We start from the raw sequence: 12,286 nt of genomic DNA on the forward strand, positions 1-12,286 counted from the left end.
ACTACGATCTTAACTGTTTAATCATGTCTTCAATTAAAATACTTTCATCCCTGAGTGGTGAATGGCAAATCTCTGAATTCCCCGTTTTGATTTTTAGAGCTGTCAACCGTATGCATGCTTTCAAAATCATACATAATATTTTTTGAAACACAGGATGTGAAAACATCATCATTTTGATTGTGATATATACAATTGTATAATTGCGACCAGTTTATATGGAATTGTGCATTTCCCGTCAGTGTGTGTTGGTTGGTTGGTTGGTTGGTCAGGGTGAGCGAGCACGTGACATCACGTGATATTACGTGACATCATCAGGGATGGAGCATGTGACATCAAGTGACATCATCAGGGATGGAGCATGTGACATCATGTGACATCAGGGTTGTAGCACATGACATCATGTGACATCATCAGGGATGGAGATCCCTAATGTCATCAATATTAAGCCCATATATGGAGATCCCTGATGTCATCAATATTTGCCAGCAACTCTGACCTCAAACCCTTAGATATATGGAGCTGACCTGTTCTGACATTCCATATGTTGATCCTTCCCCATCCAACCTTCCTCTTCGATGTCTCCCTTTTGACTGATACCTGTCCATTTAAACTCTAGACGGGCCTGCCACAAAGTTATTAGTGCAGCTGTGCCCGGCAGCCGGCGAAAACTAGAGTTGACCTCATAACCCTCCAAAGCAAAGTTTTATTCCATTGTCTTTCCCTGCTAAACCCGCTAAACCCGCCATTTGTTTTATATGTTTAATTAGTCTTTGAATAACTCTTTGAAACTGAGTCCAATGCAAGTGAATGAGGGTGCAAGGGACAATCTTGGCTTGCTAGCGTCTTTGTTGTTGATCGGATCGCGGAAGTGGCTTATGTGTCGACTGGGGAACAAACGATGGGACTATTTTCAGCCAGATTTTCATCATAAGGAAGTAGAATTACAACGCATTGACTCCTCAAAGGTAACTAGTTCGGCAATAAAGCTGTTTTAACAGGCCCGAAAATTAAGATTTTACTCCCATGCCAAACCCTAACCCAACTGTCACCCAGGGCAGGCGGATGCGTGCACACGACCTCGCCCTAAAGGGTGAGGTCGCTTCTCGCCCTCAGGCGTCTTACTGGTTGTAGTAAAAAAAAATCTTGTACAGTACAAACATACAGTAAATATCGCAGAATTGGTTTTAAAAAACATTCTCTGATTAGAAAAACTGTGAAAATTTGACCACAATTGTCATGGGTAAGGAAAGGAAAGTAAGCAGTTTGTATTAACTGCTCCAACTTGTGTTGTCCTACACATTACAGTCTAGGTCTAGGTCTCAGAATGCAGATGAGGAGTGTCTTCATTGTCCTTCCCATTGATCCTGTGACGTGTGACACAACAGACGCAGACCTAATCAGTCACATGGGGTTGCAGGGGCGGCGGGTGCGTGTGTGGGTTGGGAACTATTGGTTTTCTGACCATTGAAGCCATCCCACATTAGCATAGAGGGAGCTTTAAATGTTCCGCAGCTTGTGGGTATTAGTCATGCGTTGTAGTTCCATTATAAGTCGGCTTGTACTTTCGCAGACTGCTCTCCGAGTCATAATGTGCTCCCTCAACTGAGAAGATAAAAAATAATAGTCTTTCAGGCGCAGTTTGTGAGGGAAAAAAAGATGCTTTAGCGGCAAAGCTCGAACATGAGTTTGGAAACAAGGTCTCTGGCCTCACAAGAAAAAGCCTTGTGCTGAATATAGTGTGGGAGTTGTAGCTCGGAGAGCTGCCCCTTTTGTGAGCTGAAGAAACTGGAAACTGCGGAAGATGAAGTGCTATTCAGTTCCACTGCATAAGCCCTCTAGCTTTGATACAGTTCCAAAGGTAGCCTACGGTACAAAAGATTCCTTATTTTCTTCAGAGATTAACAACAGCCCTTCAGAAAAGGTCTTGTACAGTCTTTTGTGACATTCTTGCAGAATCACCCAAAGCCGTAGCCTTTCACAGTTTTTCTCAAGGCCATGGCTCATCTGAATTTCAATCAGAGTCGCTGACATCTGATATCTGTACTCTAAACAATATTACACTTTTTGTGGTAGAGCAGGCAGAGCAAGCTTTTTCATAGTCTGTAATATGATCCCCTCAAACATGTGAGTCTGCGTGACATTTTTTTGCTGTATCAAGAGGCATAGGCTACAAAAGAAGGCCCTGTGAACTGATTTCTGTACTGACTGGTATTAGCGTAGGCCTACAGCAACGTTGAATACAAACTGCAATTCAGGGTTGGGTGATATGGACAAAAATGAAATATCACAAAATAGCGAAAATAGGCAATCGACAAGTTCACATAGCGCTGCAATGCGACACGTTGTGACATGGTGTCTAAGTAATTAAATGAAAAGACGACACTTACGCTACAGTATATCACAATATCCCACGTACATCCCAGATTAGAGTCTCATATTGCGATAGCGATATAATGTCAATATAGCCTGTTGTCCAGACCTACATGTAGTAAAATGTAGCCTGGCTAATAAGCTGCAGACACGAATCAGCCGTTGGCAAAAAAAGAAATTGCCTGCCGTGTGATATTAGTCTGGCTTATTAGCCAGGCTAAGTAAAATGGGCGTAATGCTAATAAAGTAAAATCCAGAGTATTATGTTTTTTACACTTTCAGAGTTAAATGAACACTCCAGATTTTCAGTCAGTCAAGTTACTTGCTCAGCTTTTTGCCACTGTATGTCAGCATTTCAGCCTTCTTCAGTGTCGTACTTCTGAGCATCGTACATTTTACATGAAGGCCCCTTCATATCAGCTTGTCATGTTTCCGCAAAGCCAGGCACACGAGTGCTCCCAGACACAACCAAATTAGATCAGTCAAGCAGAGGGCACAGGGTGTCTGGCGCTTTGCAGGGGTGCCAAGCGCCCCAAAAACGCTTGGTATGGCGTTAAAAACTATCACACTAAATAGCCCTGTTTTTTGAGACAGTCAGAAGAGATTCATGTGCATGAAAAGACTAGTCGGTAAGGTCTGTGTGTCACCTGCCAACTGTTGAGAACCAACAGAGTGGAATGCAGCCACAGGTGGGAACTAAAATATTTTGTCTATGTAGGTTCAGACAGAACTTTAGTCTTTATTTTCAAAGTTTCAAAGTTTTCGCCTATTATGGACTATCTATCTGCCTGTTTCACACAATGGCGCACGCACACACATTATTCATATTATTTACAGGCATTTGACGCATTATGTAATTGTACATAGTACACGAAGCACTGCGTTAGTTCATGCAGGACACGGCGGTCGTATGCTCCAGCTGTAACCAGCTGTCAGTCTGCTGATTGAAAAAGCATCACGACGACGCGCGGTCCATTTAAAGGCCACATACTGTATGCTGTACTGCTGGCTTCTCAGTGCTGCTGCTATATTAATACACTATAAAGCTGCTGTCATGCAGAAACCTTGTATCCCCAAATTTCATTTTGTTTTGTTTCTTCGTAAATGAAAGCCCTACTTCATCAAACAGGAGTGTCGCACAAAAGTAGTGAAAATAGCCAATCTGCTAGCTCATGTCATGATGGGTCGCGATGCAATATATTATGAGCTTGTAGATTGGATTAAAAAATAATAATAATAATAAATGAATGAATGAATTAATAAATAACGGTTTTGGACATACAAGGTTTCCAGTTTCCACCCAATCTTTTGCATTCTGGATTTCGGACAGAAACCTCATATGTCCATATTTCAATTTTGCAATGTTGTACTGTGTCAAGCAAAAAGTAGCAGAAAGTTTACGTTTCTTCAAGCTCACAACCTGTCACGATTCAACACGTCGTTGTGAGCTTGTAGACCGGCAATGTTCACTATTTTGGAAACATTTTGGTGGTGAAAGTCTGTTTGTGGGTTTTATACAGTAAATGTTGAACCAATGCGTTAGTGCAGGGGTTCTCAACCCGTGGGTCGCGACCCCTCGAGGGGTCGCCAAATTATTTTGGGGGGTCCCCAAATTATTATTATTTTTTTACCAACTGAATGGCTGTAAAGTGGAAATGAAGAGTTTACATATAGTACACATAGTACATGCATACACCTTCCCTAATGATTATGGTTTCAGTATTTATTTATGGTGTATTGTCTCTATTATTAAGGTTATTGTAGCAGTCAATTTATATTGGGGGTCAGGAGGGGGCGGGGCGGGGGTCCCGAGACGTTGCCAAAGCATTTTCGGGGGTCCCCGGCCAAAAAGGTTGAGAACCCCTGCGTTAGTGTAGTAGAAGAAGAGCTTTTGAGACTAAATATTAACCTCATTGGATCCATTTCCTGATAAAGTAACGGTTTTGGACATACAAGACTTCCACCCGACAGCAGTGGTACTGTATGCTGCCAGACGTCAGTGTTTGTTTGCATCATACTGCCACTGCTGCATGTATATATATTAATACACTATATTATATGCTTCCAGTGTTTGCATCATGGTGCTGCTGCTGCATGTACACAGTATATTGATACCAGTGGTGGAAAAAGTACTCACGTCACATGTTTTATGTACTGTAAGTAAAAGTATCAACTGCAATGACTATTAACAGTCTGTCCGGAATTTACTTTTGGAAGTAAATTTAAATTTACTTCCAAAAGTATCGGCATCAAAATGTACCAAAAGTAAAAGTACTCATTATGCAGAATGTCCAATTTCAAAAGTTTTCAAAAATCTTTTGAAAATAGCAGATCTACAGGAGCACACATTGTGACTTGTGAGCCTGTAGATATTTCATATTTTCAAATGGCTGAAATATTATATAGCTGAAGTGGTAAATGTATGTTTTATAATAATAATCATATCAACAAGTAAGTCAAGTTTTCAAATAAATATAGTGGAGTAAAAGTACAATATTTGACTCTGAGATGTAGTGGAGTAGAAGTAAACTGGAAATTGGAAATACTCAAGTAAATACAAATACCTCAAAATTGTACTTAAGTACAGTACTTAAGAAAATGTACTTAGTTACTTTCCACCACTGATTGCTGCTATATAAGTGTTTGCTTCATGCTGCCGCTCCAAGTGGTGCTGGCCTGGGTTTAATTAGAAGCAGAATGACCTTTCCTGTGCAGTGATTCATTGGGATATAATTTAGGATTTTCTGATCTTCAAAATAACAGGTGCTAGTGCATTGTTACCCAAACTTTTTAGCTCAAGATCCAAAAGAGAACTTTGATGTCTGCCCGGGACCCAAATCTGCTATTTTCACTACTTGCGACCCATACAAATATTGTGTATATTCCCAGTGTTTGGGAAACAGTGCAGTAAGGATGCATGCTTTCTGAGTTCATTTTGCTGGGCTGGGGGATGTCCCCCCTCTGGTAAATTTATTTTTAAATCTTTTTTATCACTGGTGCGATATGTTTTAGCCCTGCGTCTGGGAATAAACGCCAAGTACATGCATTTTCCTTTGGGAAATGTAGACAGTCAAACAATAAGAATGTAGGGCAAATTAGTCAAAATCTATTAACAAAAAACGTTACAATAATGAAAATAGCAGATCTAAGTAAAAACCCAAGAATTTCACTCGCTAATATTTGTATAATGGAATCTTGAATATACAGTATAAGAAATCAGACTTTTCCCTGCTTTCTATAATTATCTTGGTAATACATAGTTGAACTACTGTATATTTTGCTTGAAAGCAGCTGTCATACAAAGGTTCACAGGATTTAGAGATAGTTGCCGTGGAATCATGTACAACGAGTAAGTAGGGCACGGGGGCGACTGGGTGATGGAGAGTTAAAATATTTGCTCACCACCGCAGATACCTGGGCTGGCCCGGACGGTGCTCTAACCAACACAAATGGTATTGGTGTTGGCGGGTGGGAAGCCGACGGGGGGGATGGTGTCCACGTCACTGCCCCAGAAACTCCTACTGGTTGGTCGGGTCAGTGCCTGTTCAGCATGGAAGGGATCTGGGGGAGATAGAGTGAATCCCCCAGCGAAACTTCACGCTGCCAGGTGAAAAGAAATGGCTGCCAATTCCATTTGTATCGGGCACATGGTGAAGTAGTATACACCCTCCTTTGGCCAACAATGGGGGTTGGCAGTGACGGGGACCACAATACAGTGGGCAACTGCCAGGCAATGACTAAAATGGGAGAAAATAGAAGAAATGACAAAACGGTATAGAAAGAAGATGACTCTAAGTATGTGTGTGTGTGCGTGTGCGTGTGTGCGTTTGATTCCCGGCCAATCAGACGGTGCGTACCATCCGGCGGCGGCGATGCTACCCCCCGACTTGGAAGCGCTGGGTCTTCTTCCTCTTCCCGGGGACCATGATCGCCGTTTCAGCCGTGGCACTGTATGCCTTCGTGGAGACAGAGGAGAACTACTTCTATATCCACAGCATCTGGCACATGCTGATTGCGGGCAGTGTGGGCTTCCTCCTTCCCCCGCGCGCCAAGCCCGACGCCAAGGTCACCCCGCTGAAGCGCAGGCGGGGCTGCGGCTATCAGCTGTGCGTGAACGAGCACGAGGAGATGGGCCTGGTGGACCCGGCCATCATCTCCATCAACAGCATCTGTACCAGCTGATAAACCTCCACCCCCTGCCACCCTCTCCCAGCCCCCTTGTTACCTTACAGACACTTCTGCCTGACTTATACTTGTTTGCACGCCATGTCGCGCACCGAAATTAGCCTATTTACAAGCTCACATTGCAATGTGGCTCATTGCTCCATGTTCAGAGCTTGTAGATCGGCTATTTTTGTGCATGGCTCCAGCGCACAACTAAGTATAAATCAGCCCTTCATTGCCTTCTTTTACTTGGGGGGAAAAAAAATTCACACATGGGAAAATAAGCCACAGAACTTGAATACGCAAATGTAAATACATCAACGCAAATACGACACATTGACTGTTTTGTTCAGTTTTTTTGGTTGCTGTTATTGTCATGGTAATTATTATCAACACTGCTGTAATTATTAATCCATTGTTGAAGTTGTTCTAATGAATTGTCGGTGTACAGTGACACACTGTTTGTGAATATGTATTTAAAGTCAAAGCTGAAACACTGCTGCTACTTGACGGTGACTGTAAAACTGGTTATGTTGGTTATTTATTGACGGTCTCCTAAAAAAGGCCAGCTATTTTACGGTTTGGGTGCAGACTGGGGGGAGATTTGCGAACCATTAACAAGGGCACGGCTTTTATGATATTCTTTTGGAATATCTTTTGCACTGAGACACAAAACAATGTTATTCTGTACATTTTTATAATATAGTATGTATAAACCACAATTGGCATCACAGACGTTCAAATGTAAATCTAGTAGTCATGTGGAATGTTAGATTGTCTTTTTTGCAATTGTAATGTATTCGCTTTTACACAAATGTGCTGATTGCTCTTAACAGGAACAATTCCAAAGTCCAGCTGCCTGATGGAAGAGAGCGGAAGGCAGGATTATTTTTAGACCTCACACCCAAGACCTCAAAATCTCTGTTCTTTCTGCCAGAACCTGTCTGACACTGGATTCATAAACAATAAATGTTTTCTTTCTTTAAATCAGCATTACTTTTGCTTCCATACTGTAGCTTCTGTGTATTAGGGGCAGTGAACCCTCACACAGACATGATGATGATATTGCAATTTCAGGTCTAATGGAAGTCACTGGTAGCCAGGCGCTGAAGCTAGCAACAGCATGCTCTCACGAATGGAGCAGGAAATAAATAATTCTACTATATTTAACGACTGATTCACCGTACAGCAACAGTCCAGACTCCAGACACAGAAGTGCTCATGTCCATTACAAACTATTGTAGACACACTGTAACTTAGCCTATTTCATTTAGAATTCATAGTTATAATGTGTCTACTCTCAGAGTTACAATGAATGGATCAAATTAATGTCATGCAACACAGATCATGGGTCTTATTTTTTGATGGTTTAAATTATGGCACAAGCCGATTGCATTGCACATGGTCTAAAACACATGGGCCATACCTTGGGGCATGTCCAACTTCTGCTTAAAGTACAGCGCAAGGCACAAAACCTTCTGTTTAATCTGACGGCTGTGTGTCTGGCATAACATACCGGTAACCGAGTATTTCCCTATTCCAGAGCCATGGTGTGCCTATAGCCTGCCCCAGGAGCCAGTGTGATTTCTGGTCTAGAGAGGCCGAAAACAGACGGTGGATCCTATTGTTTCACCGATCTGTGTGTCCGCCTCCACCTCCTGACTTTTCTCATTCCACCTAACCTCACATCACCAGGCTTTCCACCTCGGAGGAAAGCCTGGTCTGTGTTACTAAATTGCAGTGTGATCCGGTTGGGAGTGGATGATCTTACATCATGTTGTAGACATTGTTGTCATCAGGACGGAATCCTCAAACCAGAACTTCCTTTCCCTCAAACTAGAAGAATAATACCTTCCCAATAAAAGCGTAGTTTCTCTGATTTCTAAAATACTAAATAAATATAAATGTGAGTGTGCTTTCAGAGACTATTTAGCATCTGTATACCTTTGTTATCCCACAGGGAAATTATATTATCACAGGTCCATAGTCAAATCCAAGGTCAAAGTAAGAGCATTGTTTCTCAACTGCCTTTCCCCTCACACCTGGACATTTATAGTGAAGTTGACTCCAACACATTAGCTTCAAATTGACCATCCTTCAGGACTATTATGCAATGAAAGCAAAGGTGATATTCAGCTATCATACATGCGAATACATGCAAAATGATAGTTTGCAGCTGTTCTTAAGTTGCTTGATTCAGTATTTAGATATTTGATATTAATTTTAGCTACCCCGCCCCCTTCCTATACAAACCTATTGTAATTTCAAACTCCATGTTAACCATGATAAAAATACCCAACCTTTTTTTCTGGTGACTGATAGTGTCCTCCCAATACATGAGGAGCTGTGGTTTTTCATTTATTTTTAATAATTCTTTTTGAGGTTTTAGTCTCTTCTGGCCTCCTCCTGTAGGAGGATATCTTTTCCAAAAGAATTATTAAAAATAATTAAGAACAGTAAATGAAAAGACCACTGTACTGCCCCTCGTGTATTGGAAGGACACCACATCAGTCACCAGAAAAAAGGTTGGGTGTTTTCGATCTATCATGGTTAAAATGGATTTTGAAGTTATAATGGGTCTGTATATGAAGGGGGCGGGGCAGCTAAAAGGAATATCAAATATCTAAATACTGAATTAAGTAACTTAAAAACCGTCTGAGGTGTTCACATAAGGCTGAGTAGATGATAAAATGACCCAAAGTTTTTTTTAAAGTGAAATATGCCTTTAATGGAACACTATACCAAAAAGTCAAATTTTGGAATATCAAACATCAAACAAATTCAAGGAAAGTAACTTGTTTGTATTCATGAATTCCATATATATCTAAAAGGAGTATTACTCTGACACACCATAATCTACTACAGTACAAGAGCAATTTTAGCTGGTGTTATTTGCTTGGCACTGGCAGTTCTTTTTGGGGTACATCCTGCTCTCAGTAAATAACTGCTTCACCAGGATGAAATTAAATGATTACATGACAATGTGCTCTCACTGGCAAGCCTCTCACTGGCATGGTAGTGACCTCCAGCCACTGATTCTCTTTGTTCTGAATAATTTACAAATCATGACCAATATTGTTTATTATTTAATGTGTACAGTAGATTGAAAAAGTCATAAATGTAAAGACCAGAAGAAATGAATACTCATGAACTTTATATTCTCTTCAGTCACTTATTTTTGGACACTAATAATGTCACCAATGCTGTGTAAATGTACACACATTTGTATAGCAAAGTAATGCACACTATACAGATCATACTTGAATGCATACTGTATGTAGAAAAAGGTATGCTGCTGATTATATGCCATCATTAATCTGACCAGACCATTTTGAATGGCACTTACAAATGTAAGCACTTTATCCAAAGTGCTTACATTTACCCATTCACACACACATTCACACAAGGATGGCAGAGGAAACCATGCGGAACCATTTAAAACCTTGGTTGAGCGGAGTCATATTCATGGCAGCCAGGTTTCATGGAAATGTAGGCAAAGATTGTCGCATTATTTTACTAAACAGCCAGACATTGAACCTTGATTCTGACCATAACCAAACTAAAACTTAATTACGCCAACATTCCCTTGGGTTTCATGAAAGTCTGCACATTAATTAGGTAGGCTATCCCATTAACAAAAATGAACACACAAACAGACAGGATTGGTGACAATACCCTACCAAGCGTTGCAGGGAGTTGTATCTCAGGTGTCGGAGTTGTGATAATTTATTCCATTCTCACATGAAATAAAATGTGAGTTCAATTACATGTACTGTAGCACATGCAGCATTTTGACACACAATGCAGGATGTTGATTTCCTAACTGTGACGTCCCATGGGACAGGTCCTTAGACTGAAGCTAGGCATGGTGTGAAGAAGAAAGGGATTGTTATGTACAATGGTTTGGTCTTTTCCTTTTTATATTCTGCATGCCTGAGCTGGAAATGAAGAGATACATCAATTGTCAGTAAGGCACACTAGATAAATTGAATGCCTCTTGAAATAGCTAGGCTAGTTCTAAGGCAAGTGTGTGTCAAAGACAAAATCATTGAATAGACATAATACAGTAGGCCTATGTCTGATTTGGTCTGTCCTTCACACATATTTGTCAGCCACTTTGTTCCAGACAGCTGATGGGCTTCTGATGAAACCCAAAAGGTCATGTTACATTGTGATAAATTCACTAATCCATTTCAGATGTAGAGAGAGGTTTGCCTGGATGCTGCTGTTACTGGAAGATTGAGTGTCTTGGTATGTAAATAGCTTCATATAACTATCTATCATATAACTATGTCATACTGGATTATTGCTAGCTGTTGGTACTAGAGTAAATGTCGTAGAATGCTATATTAATAAGAATAAAAATGTAAAAACAAGTTTATTTTTGAATAGCTAAAGTACTTAATAAGGCTAGGTTTTACTTCGCTCTGGTCCATATACAGCCTAATGCACTTTGCTGCCGTTGCAATTAGTGCATTAGGCTATGGACCAGAGCTAAATGGTAAATGGTAAATGGTGCATTTATATAGCGCTTTACATAGATTGTGCATTACATTCACCCATTCATACACCGATTGCGGCGGAAGCCATGCAAGGTACCAACCAGCACATCGGGAGAAATTTGGGGTTCAGTGTCTTGCCCAAGGAGTAAGGACACTTCGACATGTAGACAGGAGGAGCCGGGATTCGAACCGCCGACCCATGGATCATTGGACGACCTGCTCTACCTCTTGAGCCACAGTCGCCCCTATATAGGTTTAACTTATTTCGACAAGGCAATTCAATGTGAATAGAACAAGAAAATGAAAACAATGATACAATACAAATAGTTACAGAGTAAACGAAACGGGAATATGAATGAATCCCTTGGCTTGACTCCTTCAAAACCGCTCTTAAAGAGCACAGGTACGGCTCAGGGCCCCTGTAAAAAAAAAAGTCCCCCCCACCCCTTTTTCCCGTGTTCTGTACATATTCCCTTTTTTACTTTCTTTATATGATGATTTCCTGTTTTTCATAAAAGTGTAGGCCTATTTGTACGACGGAAATGGTGGACATTTTATTTTGAAGTTTCAAGTTGAAACACCGGTCTGAAGTTTCTGAACCAATCAGAGCGTCGCATCCCTTCAGGCGATGGGACGGTAGCTATGCAGCAGCATGCTGTGTGTTTGTTTACAAATCAGACGCCAGCTGTACCAGTTTACTGTTATGTGGCTTATTCTACCCTATAATGTTTTCAGATACATTTTTATTGGCTTTTATCGATGTGGGCATCGACACGTCATCACGCAGCACGTTTTCGTTTTCAGGAAGTAATAATAAATATATTTGTATGGACTTTTGATATAAAAACACACAAGAATGAGAATTTGCCCATTTTTTGGCATCAATTGTTAGGTATGATGACCACGGATATGGTCTAAAAGTGTGAGAAACGTATTTTTCATTTCACTACACCTTTAATTGCTCTGATGAATTGAAAATGGAGGACCCATGGATGTCTTATTTTTTTATTATTTTTCTCCAGAGGCTGGAAACTGCGTTTCCCATGTGGCTTTCATAGTGATCCCCCTTTTTCCCCTCACTGTATATGTCTCTTTTCCCTTTGTACCTCCTTTATGATGAATTCCTGTTCTGTTCTTTGACTATAGTGTCTATCTGTACGTCTCTAAATGTTTTGGACCCTCTTGTAAACAAGTGTAATGCTTAATTGGGTCGTCCACTCACAGTTAACAGTTTTTTTTATTGAGTTTGT

General features: G+C 40.8%; 1 protein-coding gene across 1 annotated transcript in view; it reads left to right on the forward strand.

Annotated features, from left to right (window-relative positions):
* The window catches only part of tmem8b (transmembrane protein 8B), a 41,425-nt gene extending 33,943 nt beyond the window's left edge, over positions 1–7,482 (forward strand). Inside the window, exon 13 of the mRNA XM_079515392.1 lies at positions 6,217–7,482. Coding sequence (XP_079371518.1) covers positions 6,217–6,552 — 336 coding nt within the window. The 3' untranslated portion in view covers positions 6,553–7,482. The remainder of the gene's footprint in view (positions 1–6,216) is intronic.
* Positions 7,483–12,286: the final 4,804 nt, after the last annotated feature.

The sequence above is a fragment of the Electrona antarctica genome (genome assembly GCF_951216825.1).
Source record: "Electrona antarctica genome assembly, chromosome: 12".
Classification (NCBI taxonomy): Eukaryota; Metazoa; Chordata; class Actinopteri; order Myctophiformes; family Myctophidae; genus Electrona; species Electrona antarctica.